Source organism: Procambarus clarkii, chromosome 51 (assembly GCF_040958095.1).
Source record: "Procambarus clarkii isolate CNS0578487 chromosome 51, FALCON_Pclarkii_2.0, whole genome shotgun sequence".
NCBI lineage: Eukaryota > Metazoa > Arthropoda > Malacostraca > Decapoda > Cambaridae > Procambarus > Procambarus clarkii.
The window spans coordinates 13,681,684-13,704,252 of record NC_091200.1 but is presented as its reverse complement, the minus strand read 5'-3'; the positions used below and the strand labels follow the sequence as shown (position 1 = coordinate 13,704,252).

The 22,569-nt window shown below is 46.6% G+C and overlaps 2 protein-coding genes across 3 annotated transcripts in view; one reads left to right on the top strand and one right to left on the bottom strand.

Annotated features, from left to right (window-relative positions):
• The window catches only part of MetRS (methionyl-tRNA synthetase 1), a 118,169-nt gene extending 95,959 nt beyond the window's left edge, over positions 1–22,210 (bottom strand). The window contains exon 1 of one of the 2 annotated variants that reach the window (XM_045769157.2): positions 22,076–22,210. The gene's annotated coding sequence lies outside the window, so the exon portion shown is untranslated. The remainder of the gene's footprint in view (positions 1–22,075) is intronic. The other variant, XM_069304035.1, reaches the window with a different exon arrangement.
• Positions 2,390–4,165, top strand: LOC138351785 (piggyBac transposable element-derived protein 4-like). Its single transcript, XM_069303788.1, has one exon. The coding sequence runs from the start codon at positions 2,390–2,392 to the stop codon at positions 4,163–4,165; it is 1,776 nt and encodes a 591-aa protein (XP_069159889.1).
• Positions 22,211–22,569: the final 359 nt, after the last annotated feature.

Below are 22,569 nucleotides of genomic sequence, written 5' to 3'. Positions count from 1 at the left end.
GTAGTGTTGCGTCAGCCACGCACGGGGGATAAAACTTCCACATACCTGTAGATCTAACACCAATGTAACCATTTACTTTCCTTTATTAGGAATAATAATTTAGTAGTAGGTTTACTTTAGTATACAATAGTTTACTGGAATTTCTTTACCCAGCTTAATCACTGTTCCAGTAAATCATATCATAATCTAACATCATTTCCACCACCAAGCCCGTACTGTATTGTTTTATTTGTGCCGTCTACATTAACTGACGTGCACTGTGAGAATTAAACATCACCACATAAAATATTTATCTTAACACTTTCGCTCACCCTGCACGCCACCCCTCAATAGTGCGATATGGGACCCAGGGTGTCACGGGAGCGTGTGTAAATTCTGAAAAGTGTATACTCTCTTTAACTTTGTCACCTTAATTCTCGTCCTACGAGATTAAATTTGGTATCATTGTGTTCGCAATAGAATTCTCTACAGCACTAAATGCATATAAACTCCAAAAGCCCGGCTAATTACCCGCAGCAAGCAGAGAAAGTGCGAACGAGTTACCCAGGAGCGCGCAAACGCGATAAAATGTTTTCACTATTTTCACTCTGGTCACCTCAATTTTTGTCCTAGGTCTTTCAATTTGGTCTCAATGGGTTCGCAATAGAATTCTCTAGAGGAACATTAGCATATAAAATATAAAACCTGGTCACGCTCCAACCGCCGACGAGTTGAAGACGGGCCACGCGTTAGCCGGGAGTGAGCGCTCAGACGCCTTCCAGCTACACTTCCAATTCCCTCCCTTTTCAAGCCTTTCTTTCGCAATTTTCTTCCTGGAAGGGCCTTGTTCATGATCACTATCCATCGTGGAGTAAGGGTAGATAGTTTCTAAAGCCGCAGTAAGAAATATAGCCACGGAAAATAGCCGAAATGTTCACACGTTTGAGATGCGAGGGGAGGCGACATTGGTCACAACAGTGGAGCGAAAACAATGGGCCCACGGCATGTGCCAAGCCACCTGAGGGCCACGAGGCTCAACAAAGAAAATGGGAAGACATCGGCGCACATTTTAAAACCAGTCCCAAAAAAATCGGATAAAAACCTGATTTTTGGCGATTATTTAAAGTGGATGACGCAATGCTGCGTCATCCCCGGTATTACCGACAGTAAACGGATGACGCAATGCTGCGTCATGCCCGGGCGAAAGTGTTAATCATCAAGAGTGTTCATACACGCCCCCTTCCCTATTTAGCGTTAACAAATAAATATAATTTATGCTCGAATCCTCACGGCGAGCTATTGCGCATGCGCGACTTTGGGGAAGAGGAGAAGGGGAGGACTCTCGCCATATTTGCGATCAACAAGTGGTTCTCCGTAAGCGGTCCAAAATCTTCTCATCCAACCGGCATCCGAACATCTTTAGATGCCAGATTGAGGACGCAGCTTCCCAGAATCACGGACACCAGTTCGGCAGGCATTTTTACCTCATTTGTTCTATTTAACGAGCTCTTAAATAAGATCATGTAGGTGCCATGTCGTTATGATGCGGGCGTAAAAATAATCTCATGTAAGTGTAGCTCTTTCCCCTCCAAATATTTAGATATTACCGTATATGTGTGTGAATGCTAGTTTGGAGGTGGAAATTACGGGATTATCATTATTGCAGCATGGTGCAACACCTTGAGGAAGCGTGTGACCGCCATACCCTCACGTGCGCCAGCTTAACACTATCTCAAACTGTTTCCAGCCAGACGTACAGTGGACTGCATCTACGTCCTCTGTCACAGCTGAGACAATCAGTTTTCATTGTAGATAGTAGTTTATTATTTAGAGTCCATATCCATATATATATATCTACATATCTGATACTGCCAGTTATGCATTATTAATCTTCATATGGCAGTAGTATTTTGCATTATATATTTTACTCATTATTTATGTGTGTGCATATTATAATTATTATTATTGCATAATATATGTTCCACATAGATTAATCTTATAGAATACCCCCCCAAATTGTGTCATGGGAGGCTGGCTCTAGAATTATATAATTTACAGTCATTGCTTAACACTTTCGCGTTCCACAGACTTAATATCTCGTCACTCATTTTTCTACTGAATGTGTTCCAGTGACGCATCGGTGCGTCACTTGATATAAAAATTTGTAAAAAAAAAAGTTTCTATGCGATCTTCAATTTTTTTTTTTTGAAATGAGCGCCATTGTTTTCCCACAATCCTCCGTAGGCCGCATGGGATTCTGGGTCACGCCATGCGGTCGGCCTAGTCCTTTGTTTACGTCTCTCGTGACCGGACTACCGCGCTCCCGCGTCCAGAACCTGTGCCACTCTCTGCCCTGTGTAGCAATGTTTATTCGTTCCTGTCTCTTTACAACGCATTATTACTTGCAAACATGGATCGTGGTAAAGGACAGAGCACCTCTACCCCCAAGAAGGATAGTGTAATGACCGCGGAAGATAAGTTGAGTGAGCTGTACAAAAGGTTCAGCAATGTGAAGCTTACCCCTAGTAAAATTCCTGATTTGTTGGATCGTTTGTCAGATGTGGAGGCAGATGCTGAAGGGGAAGAGCGTCAGAGTGATTTCAGTAGTGATAATGAGGGGACAGCGTCGTCTGATGAGTTTGATTCATCATCGAGTGAGGAGAGTAGCGAGGGGATTGAGGATGAGGCAGCGGATGTGGGCCGCCCTAAGGCACCTGTAAGGAGGCGTGCAGGACGTCTTCAACAGCCTAATCCCGATGCTGCCTGGTCAACTGACAATACACCACCTATTGTAGGCAGTTTCAGTGCCACACCAGGCATAACTGTCCCAGTGCCAATTACCCCCCTGCAATTTGTTCAATTATTTCTGACCCGTGCCCTAATTGAGTTCATCACAGTGGAAACTAACAGGTATGCCAGGCAGTTTATTCAGAATGCTTCCAGGCGCACTATGAGGTTGTGGAAGGAGGTATCTGTGAAGGAAATGGCAAGGTATTTGGCTTTATCAATCTTGATGGGTATTGCACGACTCCCAACAATGCGCATGTACTGGCAAACAAGCCGGTTGTGGCATATGAGGACCTTCAATGTGTTCATGACTGCAAAACGATTCCAACATATTGCCCAGTTTTTTCATACTTATAACCAGTTTGCAATTCCACCCAACAACAAGAACCGCATGATAAAACTCAGCACCATCATTACCTATTTGACCAACAAATTTGGCTCTTACTACGTCCCCAATCAAGCACTCAGTTTGGATGAAGGTACAATGTCGTGGCGTGGTCGTCTATCCTTCAAGGTTTACAACCCCAATAAGCCTGATAAGTATGGGGTAAAGTTGTACATGCTTGCTGAGGCAGGGACTGGTTATATTATTGATTTCGAGGTTTATTCTGGAGTGGGCAAGACAACAGTTGAGACAGTGATGGGCCTTATGCGACCCTTGTTGAACAAAGGTTATCATCTTTATATGGACAATTATTATAACTCTGTCCATCTCACAGAATTGCTAAGGGAAAATGGTGTGTACACTTGTGGAACACTCAGATTGCAGCGTGGTGCCCCTAAAGAGCTGCAAAAACTTGCCAAAGGTAAATTCGCTGTTGATCAGACTATTTTCAGGCGCAAGGATAACACTTTTGTTATCCTTTGGAAAGACAAGAGAGTGGTGTCAGTGATCACAAACTGCCATAATGCTGACACACAGGAAGTACAGAGAAGGAAGAGAGTGAAGAAACGTGACGGAACATCATCTGTTCAGATTGTAACTGTAAACAAACCAACAGCCATTTGCGACTACAACAACAACATGAAGGGAGTTGATCACTTCGACCAAATGGTCAAATATTACAGGTTCACCAGGAAGTCGCATAAGTGGACTAAGAAGATCACATTTTACTTCCTTCAGATGGCTATACACAATGCCTATGTGATGTACAAGATGTACACAACTGATGCCAAGAAACTGACCCTACTCCAGTTTCATGAAGTAGCAATATGGGCCCTGTTGAGGTGGGACATGGATGAGTGGCCTGCTACTGAAAGCCCTCTCCCACATGCTGATGATTACCAGGATCCTTCTCATGATTTGGCAACACCTGGCCCATCTGGAGCGAGGCGTCCTTTATTTCATCGTCTTCCACGCCAACCACATGCCTCATCCTCATCAGACATCAGACACTGAACCTGAAACTGAAACGCCTGCACCTCAAGCTGAAGCTACTCCTCCACCTGTGAAAAACCCACGCATTGTTGATTCAGAGGACAGGCTAAACAGGAAGTTGACTCGTGCATTACTGAAAATTGCTAAACGGAAACGGTGCCGAGTTTGTATCAAGTCGGGAATTAGAAAAGACTATGTATCAGTGCAGGACATGTGGAGTTGCTCTATGTGCCACACCATGCTACACAAAATATCACCGCAAGAGGATATTTTGGAAAGCAAAGAAATAACTCCTCTGCAAGCTTCCACTCCACCTAACGTAACATCTGTTGAGCAACTTCAGGGACATTTTCCTGAAGCCGGTGGAGTGGATAATCAAATGCTCAACTTGTTGACCTTCCTTCATCACATCGTGGGTAAGTACACATAATTTATATTACACATTTTGAGGTTATTACTTCTTCATACTTTGCTGTGGGTAGCTCTATATATATTCCGGTTCTTAGTGCTCAGATTGGTATGTCTACATAGTGCATCTTCTTGGGAGTATTTTGACACCAAAATGAACAATGTAGCACAAAAACTTCCATTGGAACAATATTTTTGTTTGTCGGGTGTATTGGGTGTAGCGGGCGTGGAAACGGGTGTTTGGGCGGGTGAGGCATCGACGTGTTTGGGGGTGTTTGGCGGTGAGGCGCGCACGTGTAACCCACTTTTATGCATATGTCTGTGTAGGCAATTTTATTGCGATCACCGTGATACCAAACAAAACCATATGCAACAAGTTTTGACTTGATAAACACAATCAGAGTAGCAACATATAGGGAGAGTTTAGCGGAGTTTAGCGTGAGCCCGAAACAAAGCACGCAGTTCGTTGGTTGCTGGTCGCGTAATGTTAGCTTTGGTGAAATGTTATACATATGTTCTTATAGAACATTTCATTAGCTACACAGCGATACCAAAAAAAAACACGTACATCGAAAATGAGGGTCACAGACATGAGGAGAGTATAAACTTTTCAGTTGTGGTTGAGCGCATGTGCAGCTGGGCGCGCTGGAGCGGGTAACCCTAAGCCAACTTCCCACATTCCTGTGGGTGGGGCGACACCATTATTTATTGTGTATATTTATATGTCCGTGTAGGGAATTTTATTGCGGTCACAATGATACCAAAATAAACCACGAATAACAATTCTGGGGTTCGCAAACATAAAAACCATCGTAAACATTGATGCCCGGTTTTACGCTCACCGCTAACGAACGCCACAGTTTGTTATTCGGTGTGGTTCTCATATTGTCTTTGGTGACATTTTATATATATATTCCTCTAGAGCATTCTCTCGCGAACACAATGATACCAAATTTAAATACATACCGCCAAAATTAAGCTCCCCACCCCGAAAAGATTATAAACATTTTAGTGCTGACGCGCAGTAGGCCGACACGAACGGCCCACTTAGGGCTTACGGTCAGCCTATTCCCAGGGAGCGCGAAAGTGTTAATTAATAGAATTTATCCATATAATCATAGATCTATAAGCCACTGATTTCTCATTTAACCCTCAAACCGCGCATATCATATATAAATGATATCAGTGACAAAACCGAAACTGCGCACATCATTTATATATGATTTCGTGTCTAGCGCTATAATTTAAACTCCCCGCCTGGGATAGGGGCAGCTATAGTACAGCCACGACCGATAGTTGCCAGATGCCACCTAGAAAAAAAATCCAGGCCAACATTCTTGGGTGTGAGAGCGTCAGTATTGAGCAAGCCACCAAGGCTGGCGCACGCAGCATGAGCTCACAGCACCGCTGTTCAGCTTGTGACCACAGCATCGCCTACAAATACCATTATATATATGATACTGCTATTATTTAGCAGTGATAGTATTACTGAAGCCCCCTGACTGTGATAAAACTGACCAGGATTCTGATAATAGCAGCATTCTGGTGATATTTAGCGCTGTGCTCCATGGAGGGAGGAGTAAGGCTGTGGGAGGGAGGGTTGTGGCGTCGTCTTCTGACTGTGTGGCCACCATTTATTGACTGCACTCACCATACCAGCTTAGTGGTTCGATATGGTGAACACAAATGTAGATACTTATATATAACGTGTGTATATAGGGTATAAACAGCAAGAGGAGTAGGTTGGGAGCCGCCATTTTGGTGAGGGCGGTGGCGTCGTCTGCACGACTTATCATGTTGTTTATTGGTGACCACAATAGTCTTTGGGCACCATACCAACTTATTTGTTCAGGTATGGTGAATAAAACAGGTAGATACTTATATATAATATGTGTATATAGCGTAATAACACCACAAACAGTATTGTTGAAGGACAAATATTAGTGCGTCTGGGCTTGAGGGCGGCCGCCGATCAGCTGTGTGAGTAGCTACGTCTTTGTGGCCTTTACTCACCATACAAGCTTAGATGTACAGTTATGGTGAACAAAACATGTAAATACGTATATATAACGTCTGTGTATAGTGAATAAATACAGAGAGTATTGTAGGAGGTGAATGAGGTGGTGTTGAGGGAGGGAGTGGCAGTGAGTGGCTCGTTGGTGTTTGGCGGTCACTCCTCGTTGCTTTTTGACTCACAAGACCAACTTAGTAGTTCGTTATGGTGTACAAAACATGCAAATACTTACATATAACCTGTGTATATAGTGTAACAACAGCAAAACTATTTGTTTATTGTTTTATGAACATAATAATTGAATCACTAATATGCACACCATAATTTTGAGTACAGCGATGGTTCACACATTTTATAATATAAATATACCACAATTCACTGTATGGAATAATATTACTGCAAAAAAACTAAGAAAAAATCAATCAGACATTGAAATAATTAGGTAATAATATATTTGTGGCAACTGCCGTCTGACAGCTCGGGCGGAGTAGACCTCATCTGGCGAAGGCTCTGCCAACGCCCCTTTTTTGCCACACTTCCCTACCCTATTGCGGCTAAAATATGCCACCTATGATTTTTTTGTTATTTTTTCCGTGATCAGGGAACAAAAATGAACACTTCTATAAAACGAAAGAATTTTTTGGATTTTTTTTTTTGTTGCGCCTGTGGGTGTGAATTACATTTGGGCCCCTAGCGGTTTGAGGGTTAATTACTCATTCTGGTCCTTCGAGCTATCTTAGAATTTATCATTATTTTACATTCACATAATTATACATTTTCTTAGTATTATACTGGAGCCAGATTTCCCCACACTACTTCCTCACTCACCAACATACTCCTCCAACCATACTGTTTTTGCTTTTTTTCACTATACACAGACAGTAAACATAAGTACAGTATCTACATATTTTGTTCACCATAACTGTACATCTAAGCTTGTATGGTGAGTTCAAGCAATAAGAGATGTAGCTACACACAGTCAGCTGGTGGCTGCTGCTGTCACTGGTTCAAGGCCAGACACACTAATATTTCTCTTCCAACAATACTGTTTGTGCTGTTATTACACTATATACACACACACACACACATTATATATAAGTACAGGGGTACCTCAGTTTAAGAGTTTAATCCGTTCCTGGAGACGGCTCGTATTCCGAAAACTCGTATTCCGAAGCTAATTTCCCCATAAGAAATAATGGGAAATGAATTAATCCGTTCCTGACTACCCCAAAAACCCCACATCAAACTAAATTTTTATACCTAATTCATCTAAATAAACCTACAAAACTATGTTCAAGCTATTACTTACCTTGCTGTTGAATGCTGTAGGCGTATGAAGGATGGTGAGGAGGGGTAAGGAGGAGAGGAGTTACTATTTGGAAGGGGAGTCCCCTTCCATTATCACATCAGGCAGTGAGGACTTCACTGGTGAGCACACACACTGGCACATTTTGCCTGCATACCACTAGGACTTGTTTGTCTTACTAAGAATCTATCTAAAGACACTTGTTTTTCCCTACATTTTAACACTTATCTGTAGTAAGACATCACATTGTCATTTAAAAGGTCAATGCAACGGCCTGCTACAGCTTTATCTGAGTGAGTTTTTTCAACAGAACTTTGCAGTTCTTCCCATACTTCACACATTTTCTTAACCCTTCAATTGCGCATCGCATCATATGATGCTTTGACCGACTTGCAGTAAATTGCGCATCACATCATGTGATGCTTTGGAGTACTACGAAAGATTTAAACGGCCCGCGGATACACGGGGTTCACCACACCTTCATCAGGGCTCTTGTAAACAGACGCCATTTAAAAAAAAATCGTGGGCCAAACTCCAGGGTGTTATTGGCCTCAGTATTGAGTGAGCAACCAAGCCTGACGCACGCAGCATGAACTCTCAGCACTGCTGTTCAGCTTGTGACCACAGCATCGCCTAAAAATGCCATAATATTCTTGTTCATGCTATTATGTAGCGATGATATTATTACAGAAGACCCCTGACTGTGATAAAACTGACCAGGGTTCTGATAATAGCAGGATTGTGGTGATATTTAGCGCTGTGCGCCATGGAGGGAGGAGTAATGCTGTGGGAGGGAGGGTAGTGGCATTATCTTCTGATTGTGTGTGGCCACCTTTTATTGACTGCACTCACCATACCAGCTTAGTGGTTCGCTATGGTGAACACAAATGTAGATACTTATATATAACGTGTGCATAGAGGGTATAAAAAGCGAGATGAGTAGGTTGGGAGCCGCCATTTTGGTGAGGAAGGAGTGTCGTCTGCAGGACTTTCCATGTTGTTTACTGATGACCACGATGGTCTTTGGGCACCATACCAGTTTACTTGTACAAGTATGGTGAATAAAACAGGTAGATATTTATATATAATGTGTGTATATAGCATAATAGCACCACAAACAGTATTGTTGTAGGAGAAATATTAGTGCGTCTGGCCTTGAGGGCGGCAGCCATCAGTTGACTGTGTGAGGTCCTACGTCTTTGTGCCTTTACTCACCATACAAGCTTAGATGTACAGTTATGGTGAACAAAACATGCAGATACTTATATATAACCTGTGTATGTAGTGTAATAACCGACAAAGTATTTGTTCACTGTTTGATGAACATAATTGAATCAACAATATGCACACCATATTTTTGAGTACAGTGATGATTCACTCATTTTATTATATAAATATATCACACTACACACTATTGAATAATATTACAGCAAAAAAACTATGAAAAATCAATCAGAGACATTGAAATAATTAGGTAATTATCTCTTTGTGGCAACTCCGGCCTGACAGCTGGCGATCAACAGACCGCCTGGGACGAATGCTGAGTCAGCACCTATTTTTTGCCAGAATTCCTCGCCCTATAGCGGGCAATATATGCCACTTAGGATTTTTTTTATTATTTTTCACGTGATCAGTGAACACAAATTAACAGGTTAGGAAGAAAAAATAATTTTTTTTTTTTTTTTTTTTTTTTTTTTTTTGGTATGCGCCTGTGGGTGTCAAATGGTATATAGCTATGCGCCATTTAAGGGTTAATCAAGAAGGGACATCCTCTACTGCCTCTACTCACAGCTATTTTCTTAGGTTGAACCTTATCAATGGCTTTCTTGAGACCCATTGCGAGATATATAATATCTTTTATGCTCAAATGGCCAAAAAACCAGCGTTGAATGTAATGAAACGCCATTTTCTGGGTGAGTCCCGGAGGCTCCCCGGAGCTATCCCAGGCTGATATGCTAATGTCAGACTTTGGCATCAGTCATGTGCATGGAGTTCTTAGGCCTACCGGGGACCACGGCCAGAACCGGGCCCCCTCAGAGAGGCAAGGGGAGCAATGGCCTATAGAAGCCCCCGTGTAGTTGGAAGCATTCTATGTTTGCCATCGACCGGAACAGGCACCCAGAAAGGTAAGCGCCCCAAAACAAACCCCTATTCTGGTTAAAATTGCTACCTAATACCGAACTAGTGGATAGAACTCCCCAACCGAAAACAAGCAAATTAGTGTGACGTCACACACTGCCGCGCCGCTGTCTGCGCAGCTCCCCCCTCCCCGGGAGGGGGAAGGGGGAGCCCCAGACCCCCCGCGCCGGCTACCCACACCTCAGTTCTTGAGGCTGGATGTCAAAAACGCGAAAAAACCGCCGACCGGAGGGAGGGAGGGATGCCGGGGAGCCTCCGGGACTCACCCAGAAAATGGCGTTTCATTACATTCAACGCTGGTTTTCTGGGGGGAGCCCCGTCGGCTCCCCGGAGCTAACTACCCACAGACAGAAAAAGAGGGACTTACCCGGGAGGCGGTCGTCGCTCACCCCTCAACTCGAAGCCGAGACAACTGGCTGCAACCGCCGACCCAAAGCAACACAGGCCCGACGAGGGCCAGGGACATGCACAAGGTAACGAGCAGCCAGGACCCTGTTCGACCGCCAAAATCCCCGCGCCCGAATATCAGACCAAGACATATTCCCAAAGACGGCAGCAAGAGCCGCGAACTTACGAACGTCATGGGCACGGGGATAGACCGCAGGCTGGCTAGACCTAATAACCCTGCGGACGACCTGAGAGACCCGAACCCGCGAACAGGGAAGAAGGGAAACCGGATCAACCCACAGCGCGTCCCCGGACACAGAAGCTGTGGCGCGCAAATAACGGCGAAGCGCCGCAACCGGACACAAAACATGATGCACCCCCGGACTGACCAACCAAGCATCAACCACCCATGGACCCCTCCGGAACGCAGCAGTCTCATTCTTCGCCAGAAAAGAAGGAGACGGCTGCAAACGAACAAAACTATCACCACGACCAAAAGAGCAGAAACCCCTGCGCCGGAGGAGAGCATGAAGCTCCCCTACCCGACCCCCAGAGGCCAAAGCCAACAAGAAAAGTGCCTTGGAAAAACAATCCTGGACCGAAGGGGCCACAACGAAACGAGGAGATGAAAGGAAAGCGAGCACTCTGTCCAAAGACCAGGACGGCTCAGGCGACGCATGAGCAGGCCGGAGGTGAAACAATGCACGAGACAGCTTGCGAAACGGCGCAGACGTAACATCGATACCGAAAGCAAGCTGAAGCGGCTCCGCCAGCGCCGCACGATACGAAGCGACAGTGTTAGGCATAAGATGACGGTCCTGAAACAACCACGAGAGGAAGGACAAGACCACCCGAACAGACAAGGAGCTAACACGACGAAGACGCAAAAAGAAACGGAAGGACCGCCAGGAAACTTCATACTGCCGCCGAGAAGAAGCCCTCAGGTGGGACACCAACAAGGAGGCCACCTGATCACCATAGAGATGATGATAGACTCGAGTCAAAAAAACCATACGCGAAGACTCGAGGAGAAGATCGAACCAGCTACGTGACGTACCGGCCCGATCTGCTGAAAGAGGCGGAGCCGCGGGAAAACCCTCGGGTTCGGACACCGAGCAACCAGCGCCTGAAACCAAGGCTGGGCCGGCCACCAAGGGGCCAGAAGGACAACTCTCCCCCGGTAAGTCTCTAAGCGAGTCAGGACCTGGAGCAACAGCCGAACCGGGGGAAAGAGGTACAGGAACCCCCACCTCGACCAGTCGAGCCGAAAGGCATCGACCCCGACGGCCTCGCAATCGGGGAAGGGCGCCGCATAAACGGGAAGACGCCGCGACCACGCCGACGCGAAGAGGTCCACCTCGGGGCGCCCGAACGTCTGGCAAAGCCAACGGAAGGACTCGTCGTCGACCGTCCACTCCGTGGAGAGGGGAACGAAGCGAGACAGGGCGTCGGCCAAGACGTTGGACACGCCCCGTACGTGAACCGCCAGGAGAGCCAAACCCCGAGAACTCAGCAGACGAGTCACCCGAAGCGACCAACCCCAAAGAGACAAGGACCGCATCGAACCCCCGCGGTTCAGGCAATGAACCACCGGAGAGCAGTCCGAATGGAGCCGAATCGTCGATCCGCGGGCCACCCGAATCCTACCCAGAGCAAACCACACTGCCGCGAACTCCCGCACCGTACTGTGAGCTCGACGGAAGGACGGATCCCAACGCCCCTGGCCGGCCTGGTGAGCACTGGTCACAAAACCCCAGCCGAGAGACGACGCATCCGTGTACACATCGAGCGAGGGCTCGGGTAGGCGCCAAGGCACTGAACCCCGAAAAACCCGAAGAGGAAGCCGGTGACGCAGCAACCGACGCAAGTCCCCCGGGGGTCGAACTCTGCGATCGCGAGAGAGGCGGAAGGGGGAACCCCGAAGGAACCAGAACAGCCGTCGAAGCCAAACCCGACCCGGCGGGTAGACCACCATCGCGAAGTTCAGGCTCCCGCACAGCCCCTCGAGCAACCGCCGGGTGACCCGAGGGCCCTCCAGAAACCGACGAAGGCGGGACCGCAGCCGCAGGAGAGACTCCGGAGGGAGAGACAAGGAGGCGGTCCGAGAGTCCCACACGAGACCCAGCCAAGTCCGAACCTGAGAGGGAACCAGATGGGACTTCCTCCAGTTCACCAAGAACCCGAACCCGGCGAGCTGGGAAAGAACCAAATCCCTGGCTAGCAAGCAAGCTGACTGGCTGGGAGCCCAAACCAGCCAGTCGTCGAGGTAGGCCAACACCCGAACACCTAGGAGACGCAAACGAGCCACCACAACCCGTGTAAGGCGTGTGAACACGCGAGGTGCCAGGTTCAACCCGAACGGGAGACAACGAAAGCGGTAACTCAGACGCCCCACTACAAAACCGAGCCAGTCCCTGAACCGCGGATGAATCGGGACATGCCAATAAGCGTCCCGGAGGTCCAGGGACACCATCCAAGCACCCGGCTCCAAGAGGAGCCGAACTTGAGACAGCGTAGTCATCCGAAAGGAGGGGCAATGAACCCAGGGGTTCAGACGGGACAAGTCCAGAATGAACCGCAGGTCCGCGCAGTCCCGTTTCGGAACCGGAAACAGACGGGAAACCCATCTGAGGGACGACGTCGTTTCGACGACGCCCAAGCGTACCCACTCCAAGACGACTCGACAGAGCGCAGGGGAAGAAGCCTGCCCCGCCAGCCCCGACCCCCCAAAGGGGGGAGGGGCCACCCAACGCCACCGCAGGCCGCGAGACACGACCCGAAAGGCCCACGAATCGTGGGACCAGGCGCGGGCGAACAGCGCAAGCCGCCCCCCCATCGCCCCGTCAAAGGGGCAAACCGCGAAAGGGCCGGCGACCCTTACGAGACCCAGAACCCCGCACAGCGCGAACACCGCGCCGACCAGACGAGGGAGGGTCCGCAGGAGGAGCCAACCCCAAACCCAACACCAGAGGCCTACCACGACGAGAGGAACCCCGAGCCCTGGCACGACCTTTTCGGGAAGACCCACCCCGGGACCCCCGGAAAACCAACAAGTCCGACATCGGACGACAAGCCGCCGACGCAGCCTGAATAAACTGCGCCATGGCCGACTCCCCAAACAGGAGAGGACAAAAAGGTGAAGAACGCCTAAGAGCCAGAGCCCAAGCAGATTCCACGGAGGAACCCAGCACCGCCTGCCGACACGCGAGACGGGAAGCATAGAACAGGGAAACCGCATCCCGCAAAATCGGCGTGAACAGCTTCAACAAGGCAGCCGACGAACGCGCAGCCGAGGACAAGGTGCCGGACCCCGGGACGGACCCAAGCGTCCCCACATCCTCCACGAGCCAATCCGAAGACAGCTCCAGGAGGGAAAAGAACCGCAAGGCCGAACACAAAAAGCCCCGAGCGCGCAAGTCCTCCGCCACGAGCGCCGCCGAAAGGGAGGGAACCTGCACATGGAGCTGAATAACGCCCACATCGCGGGGAAGGGCAGGGGCAAACAAGCACTCATTCAGGTACTCAAGTTCACCCCCCAGGAAAACCTGAAGCACCGTGGAAGCTTCCCGCCACTCCAGCGTGCGGGAACGACAGAAGGAATGCCAGGAATCCAGACCAAACAAGGGGCAGTCTGCTAGCCAGGACGACTCCGGAACCTCGTAACGGAGCCAGAAAGGGAACGAAGTCCCAAACCTGAACGTGGACGGATCCATTTCTGAGGCATAATCCGGGTCACGCAGGAGGTAAGCTGCAAAGGCCGCTCGCACCACACCAGGTTGGATGCGATAAGCCGAAAACCTCCGGAAGGACGGAACCGACGTACCCGGGGGAACACGGAACCGTACCCGGGGAGGGGCCGACACCAAATCCAACTCGTACGCAGAGGGGGGGAAAGAAAACCCCACTCCTTGTAACAATAAGCCCCGCTCAGTGGGAAGAAAAACCCAGGCGGGGTCCAGCGGGGCCCAAGGCCCCCAAGTCAGCCCCTCCCCAGCCTCGAGGTCCGTCACCACAGGACCCGAGGCCGAGTCCTCTCCCCAAGCCCCGACCCCACAAGACAAGGACGGAGCAGCCGGAAAAGCTGGAGGAAGGGGGGCCCACTGGTCAGACCCTGAAGCTTCGGCCGGGAGACAAGACTCGAATGCCTCTGCCGCCCCCCCGGAAGGGGCAACCCCCGAAGCTGCCCGAGTCTCGAGATCAAGTAACCCCTGCTCCGACCCCGAAACCCTCAGACGCTTCGGGGCCGGAAGCAGGGGCGGGGGACCAGAACGAACAGAAGGGGAAGGACGAGGAGGTGCGGACTGAACCAGGATCGAAGCGATCCCCACCCCCAAGTCCGGGTCTCGAAAAGCAAAGCGGGGCAGCCCCGGGGCATCCGGGGAAGCAACCAACCGAGCGCGTTGCAACAGACGAAACCTAGACTGCAACGCACGTGCCGCCTGTACCCGAATAGAATCATCAGAGGATTGGGTAAATTGAGTCACAAGCAAGCAGCAACACTCACAGGACTCAGGGTCGAAAGTATCACCGACCCAACAGGCAGCGTGGCAGAGGCAAAAACAATGAGGGTCACCCTGAGACAAGGGGACCGAGCAACCCTCAAACTCGCACACAGCGAGTGGGGACTCCGGGGTCACATCCATCGGACCCACGCGCCCCCTAGGGGATTCCCAGGGTCCTGAGCGTTTACTTTAAGAGGACTCGCGCTCAGGTAGTCCCAGGCAGGGTGCTGCAAACCGGCGCCCAAAACTACCAAGCAAACTTCTAAAGCTGAACCCCAGGGACGTGTACACTCACGGGGACCTAGCAGGGGGCGCCACCGAGGAGAACAGTGGAGGGGCAAAAACAAACTGAATAAAATGACAGAACCCCCCACCAGGCAAAAACAAAAAGAAAAACAAAACCCCGCAAGAGGACAGCGAACCCCAAGGAACAGAGCCGGCCGCGATGTCGGGAAATACAAGCTGAGCAGCACCCTGCGCCCCTACCAGTGCAAACTGCCTCTTACCTGCCGGTAACAAGGGAGAACAGAACACCCAAGAGCCCAACAGGCGGCCGAAAAACCGAAAGGTAAAACGGACCAGCAGAGGCAGACCCCGAGGAGCCTGTGGAAGGCGGCCCCAAGCCCCAAGGGCAGTACTTACAGGGCACCTAGGGAAGGCAGCCCTAGGCGCATGCAGCCCGAGTACTGAAGATAACTCCTGGCTCTCGCACCCACAAAACTAACACCACACCACACCAGTTGATTGACGGTTGAGAGGCGGGACCAAAGAGCCAGAGCTCAACCCCCGCAAGCACAATTAGGTGAGTACAATTAGGTGAGTACACTCAAAGCACAGTGCAGTAGCGACACCGGAGCCAGAGCACACGACCATCGCCTATAGCATCAGCCTCAAGAACTGAGGTGTGGGTAGCCGGCGCGGGGGGTCTGGGGCTCCCCCTTCCCCCTCCCGGGGAGGGGGGAGCTGCGCAGACAGCGGCGCGGCAGTGTGTGACGTCACACTAATTTGCTTGTTTTCGGTTGGGGAGTTCTATCCACTAGTTCGGTATTAGGTAGCAATTTTAACCAGAATAGGGGTTTGTTTTGGGGCGCTTACCTTTCTGGGTGCCTGTTCCGGTCGATGGCAGACATAGAATGCTTCCAACTACACGGGGGCTTCTATAGGCCATTGCTCCCCTTGCCTCTCTGAGGGGGCCCGGTTCTGGCCGTGGTCCCCGGTAGGCCTAAGAACTCCATACACATGACTGATGCCAAAGTCTGACATTAGCATATCAGCCTGGGATAGCTCCGGGGAGCCGACGGGGCTCCCCCCAGAAAACCGACATAAAACTGTAAATCCTTGTGAAGAATTCAGGAGGGATAGTCACTGGGCGGGAGACAATGGTAAACTGAGGGGCGGAGGGGCGACGATCGCCGTACCACCATGCGCTAGGTCGGCCTGAACTCTTATCAACAAACTCGCGTTCCGAGGTAACCCTCGCCTTCTGAGACACATTTTCCGAGGAAATCCAGCTCGTATTCCGAAAAACTCGCATACAGGGACACTCGTGTTTCGAGGTACCACTGTATCTACATGTTTTATTCACCATACCAGTACAAATAAGCTGGTATGGTGCCCAAAGACCATAGTGGTCACCAGTAAACATGACATGTCATGCAGATGACACACCTCCCTCACCTAAATGGCAGCTCCCAACACACTCCTATTGCTGTTATTAAACTCTATACACACGTTATAAATAAGTATCTACGTGTTTTATTCACCATAGTAAACCACTAAGCTGGTATGGTAAGTCCAGTCAATAAAAGGTGGCCACACACAGTCGGAAGATGACGCCACCACCCTCCCTCCCTCAGCATTACTCCTCCCTCCATGGAGCACAGCGCTAAATATCACCACAATCCTGCTATTATCAGAATCCTGGTCAGTTTTATCAAAGTCAATGGTCTTCTGCACTACTACCATCGCTAAATAATAGCATGTACATACAGTATATATTTTTTTCAGTTTTAGACAATGATGTGGTCACTAGCTGAACAGCAGTGCTGTGAGTGCATGCTGTGAGCCTTGGTGGCTCGCTCAGTACTGAGGCTCTCATACCCAGGAATGTTGGCCATGATTTTTTTTTCTAGGTGGCGTCTGTCAACTATCGGTCGTGGCTGCACTATCAACCTGTCCTCTTAAAAATAACGTCGCTTTTAGCCGTTTACCAGTATGGCCGAAATTGGACGTAATTTGAAAATGAAAAAAAATTGAAAATAAATTTTTTTTTTTTTTTTCAACAACAGTAAGTTAAGGGTCCTCTGATAGGTTTGGTGGGCAGCAAATTCTCAAAGTTTCAAAATGGTATGAAAAACGTGAATTGAAAGTTTCTTCTCCTAGCGTGTCCGAGTAGGCCGGACGACTCAAGCAGAAAACGGAACAGTACGTCACTTTTGTGAGTCGATTTCATTCCAAATTACGTCCAAATTTAGCCATAGCGCGCATACGAGCAAAAAGTGACATTTTTAAGAGGACGGGTTGGCACTATAGCTGCCCATATTCCACACTGAGCATTTAAATTAAAGCGCAAAACACTAAAACAGCAATTAATGTATTGTGCGGTATCAGTAATGTTACTCACATCATCTATAATGTATTGTGCAGTCTAAGGGTTAAAACTTCAATTTCTGACCGATTCTCACCATTTTACATATTTTGTGCAAAGTTCTTAGTTCTAAGATTTCCTCTGAATTGTTTAGTCATAAAGCCATAACGTTTAGTTATAAATATTTTGCTTATAAATTTGGCACACATTTCGATGGCCAGATTCAAAAAATGTTGTACAGTAACCTATACAGTACTGTACTCTTATACAGTAATTTAATCAGAGGAGAATGAACATTACATGCCATTCTGAGACCATAATGAATAAAATAACAATTGGTGACATTATAAGATATTTACATCAATTTAAAATTGTGATTTTTTTTTTTCATTTTTTCTTTTTTTCTTTTCATGGTATGATGTTGATCCGTTATTAAATGTTGGAGCATTTACCATCAAGATTATTCACAAAAGAAATTTAGTGTGTTTGAGGAAGTTTTGGTGCACATGCACCAGGCCCCCTTAACACTTTCGCGCTCTCGGCGCTCAAAAAAAAAAAATACCCCAGATGCTTTCGGCACTTCGCGCGCCTACGCGGTAAGACCGAAAAAGTGTACACTCTTTTGACTGTCCTGACAATAATTGAAGGCGCACATATTTAAATTTGGTATCACTGTGTTCGCAATGAAATTGTCTATAAGAGCATACCTATAAAATGCCGCCCAAGCATAAGGAGTATCAACACCAAATAAAAAACTATGCAGATCACTCGCCGAGAGCACCAAACAGCAACAAAATGTTTCCACTCTCTTAATGGTTGCGAAGCCTACAGTTGTCCTACATCGCTAATTTTGGTATCATTGGAATCGCAATAAAATTCTCTACACGGACATATGCATATGAATGTTTAATATAGGTAATTGCCCACCCGCAAGAGTGTGTGAAGTGGAGAGTAGTTAGCCGCGAGCGCACTGGCGAAAACACAATCATGCTTGGAAAGTTTATACATTTATACGTTTTCTGACCCTACTTTTCTATGTACGTATTTCTTTTTTATACCAATGTGTTCGCAATAAAATTTTCTATAAGATGAACTGTATAACATTTGTACAAAGCATGTGTAAGAGAAGCGCCAAATATAGAACCACGTCGCTCAGTATGCGTTCGCGGCAGAAACGAACGCATTGTTTTCGTTCGTTTGATGTTTGTCATGTTTATACTTGTTGAAACATTTTATAATTTGTATGACAGTGATCGCAGTAAAATTCCCTACACAGACATATACATAAAACATACAAATATTTCCCACGTGTTGGATATATCAACGGCTAAAGGGAACCCACTGCCACACGCTCGCCACACCCCCAAACATACTTTGTGTATTTTTTTTTTTACTCATAGAAGTTTATGTGATATAATATTCATTCTGGTACCAAAAAATCCGCAAATAAATTCTCTACAAAACAAAAGTATCCCCATCCATTTCGGTTAAAAAATGGAATTTATAGAAATATTTTTTCGATTGACGAGAAAAGTAGGCAGTTATGCGGAATCGTAAGAAAAACCAGTGACGAGTTATCTCTAATCGAAAGCGCGAAAGTGTTAACACTTTCGCGCTTTCCGCGAAGGTCACTCAGCCAACCGAATGTGCGCGCGGCGTTTTTATTGCTTAAGCGTAAAAACAAAAATGTGTATACTCTTTTTACTCTTCTGACCTTAGTTCTCATGCTACGTATTTCATTTTGGTACCAACGTGTTCGCAATAAAATTCTCTAGAAGAACATCAGTAAAAAAAGTCACGAAACGTATAGGGATACCAGCACCAAATAAATAACTACGAAGATGACTCGCCGTGAGCGCCCATCAGCAACAAAATGTTTTTACTCTTGGGATTGTAATCACCTCCACACTTATTCTACAGCGTTAATTTTGGTATCAATGGACTCGCAATGAAATTCCCAACACGGTGATATGAATATAAGCGTAGAATAATGATGCGGCCAGCCCGCAAGAGTGTGGGAAGTGGTGAAATTGTTACCCGGTATCGGTGACGGGACGACGCACGGCGCTTTGAAAGTTTATACTTATTTCACTCTCATGACATTAATTTTCTATGTACGTCATTCATTTTTGTGTCAATGTGTTCGCAATAGAATGTTCTATGTGCCCATAGGTAAAAAATATCAACAAAGCGTAAGTTAGAATAGCGCCAAATATAAAACAACGCTGGAACATATCAGTGAGCGTCAAACACACACGAAATGTTTTTACTTTTGTTATGTTTGTCAAGTTTATACTTGTTGCACACAGTTATTTTTGGTTGTATATTGATCGGAATAAAATTCCCTAAACAGACATATGCATATAATACATGATATGGGGGAAGCATTACCAGTATAAACGGCTAAAGTCACCCACCTGCATCCCGTTTGGGACAAAATACCATTTGATCGAAGTTATCCACACCTTTCATGAAATTATTGTACCATGCAGCCTAGTGGTGAGAAAGAGAGCCTCATAGCGCGCAGTTTGAAACAAACCCAAAGTAAATCGGATAAAAATTGAATTTTATACAAATATTTTAAAAGAGGACTCAACTTTATGTCCACTATGCGTTAGCGTTAGACGAAACGGGACGCGCCGGCGTGTCCAGATAGCGCGAAAGTGTTAAGTGACTTCACAAGAATCTACCACTTAACAGGGTTCTTGCCCCTGACTATGGGAAACTATAAGGTAAATCACTATCTTTCATCTAGAAATGGACATTGCCTTATTAAGCATATCCAAATAATACTTTGCTCCCATCCTTCAAAAGACCATTAACCAAATAATTCTTCCTTTACTCCCACAATTGCTGCACCTTGCACAATGCTGTGTCATAGATTATTGGAAACTGACTCATCTTTAATTAAGAAGGTAAATAAATTACCTTCTCCAAGATGGGGTCAATTTCCAATAATGCATGAAACAATCAGGTAAGCAATGAAAATGGCTTTGAGGGCACAGTCTCAAATTGGATAAGCAGGATTACAATGAACCATGTATGGACATCTTATACCCAAAGGCATCTCATACCCAATAGGATATAAAACTTTCAAAATCTGTTTGCAGCTTATTATTGCATGCACTTGTGAAGCAAGAACAGCCTATATAGATATTGACCATCTCACACATGGGATGACCAGTCTCCGTCTAAACTGACTCATCTGGTTAATGTTTTTATTACAAAACTAATGTTTGCCTTATACCCGAAATGCTGTGTGTGTATTAGTGGCTTTAGGCATAGTATATACTTACTCTATCTAGAAATCTGACATTCTACTTGTAACTCATTTTGTATGTATCTACTTTTACCTAACATTATTATTATTAATGTATAAATTTATTTAACAAGCTGCCATTGCTCTAGAAATAAAAACAAATAACCAGGCACAGTTACTATAGTGTATTTTATCTTATTTTAGTTCTGAAATCTACCTTGTTTCTTACTTCTGTTCGGTGTAAATACACAAACACAAGGAGCACCAATGATGTATGGTACTGTATTTTGAAAATATAAAAGAATTTTTATACATAAGATGCATATTTTTCTGACGATTTGTTAAAATTGACATGAATTATACTATTTTTGTTATTGACATGAATTATGCTAAATATGAGTTCTATTATTAGAACCCATACTTACCTTAAACAGAATATGGATAAAACTATTCCACAACTAGGATACAGGCCCATGGAATGAGAAGTTCAGTCTGGTGGTTCATACACAAAAGGCATATGGCATTTTTTAGATGCAATACACAAGCCTGTCTAATCACTGCAGTGCTCCAAAAGTCTTTATCCAACATACAGACTTATGAAGCCTGTATGCTGGATACAGGCTCAAGTATGCTAGATACAGGCTCAGGTATGCTAGATACAGGCTCAGGTATGCTGGATATAGGCTCAGAAATGCTGGATACAGGCTCAGAAATGCTGGATACCGGCTCAGGTATACTGGATACAGGCTCAGGTATACTGGATACAGGATATTAGGTATTAAATAACCCACGACAATATTACATTTTTTCTAGTGTGTTCCACATTGGACCACATTGGCCTCGTCGAGGCCACTAGAGAGAGCGGCCATCAGGTAAATTCAAGTAAATATATTCTTATTGCAAAAACTATCCAGCATTTTGGTAATTCACAGAAAATGCATCTTCATCTCCAGATATTGAACTTAATTCAAGTAATAGTGACAAACTTAAACTAAAATATAACCCAAAAATCTTTGTTCTCTTTGAAATGTAAAGGGTTACAGAAGTACATATGGGCTCAGGGACTGAACCCCCAAAAACAATTAGCTAAGGAAAATGATTTTTGGAGTTCAGTCCCAAAGCCCATTATGTGCCTCTGTAACCCTTTCCACTACCGCCCACAAGATGGGGATGGGGTGCATAATAAATGAACTAACCTAAAACTAAAACCAAGTGAGGCTCCCACATTCCCATATTGCCTGTATATTCTGGTAAGGCGCAGAGAGTATCAGCTGCCAGGAATATCCTCAGTCACACCAAGTGAAGACTACAGCAAGAAGCAAGACCTACCATAAGTAAAGTTAGAGCAGGAGAGGTGTCAGAGCGAGGGTGCTGAGGACGGCCTCTCACCACCACGAGTGTACACAGGTACTGACACCAGCCACCGCCTCCCAGCGACCGTCACCAGGTATACCGATACACGTGTTTCTGAAACAAGACGGAAGCCACCGCCTCCCAGCGACCGTTACCCTGTATTCACTTAGTTGTATTCACCTAGATGTGCTTGCGGGGGTTGAGCTCTGCTCTTTCGGCCCGCCTCTCAACTATCAATCAACTGTTACTAACTACTATTTTTTTCACCCCCACCCCCCCCAGGAAGTAGCCCGTAAACCCTGTCTAACTCCCAGGTACCTATTTACTGCTAGGTAACAGAGGCATCAGGGTGAAAGACACTCTGCCCATTGTTTCTCCCCGGCGCCGGGAATCAAATCCCGGACCACATGATTACGTATCCAGCGTGCTGGCCACTCAGCCACCGACCTCCTTTCCATAAACTTTAGCAT

Bases quoted from the DNA above. Each gene is read 5' to 3' on its own strand.
- LOC138351785 (XM_069303788.1), top strand. From the start codon at position 2,390: ATGGATCGTGGTAAAGGACAGAGCACCTCTACCCCCAAGAAGGATAGT.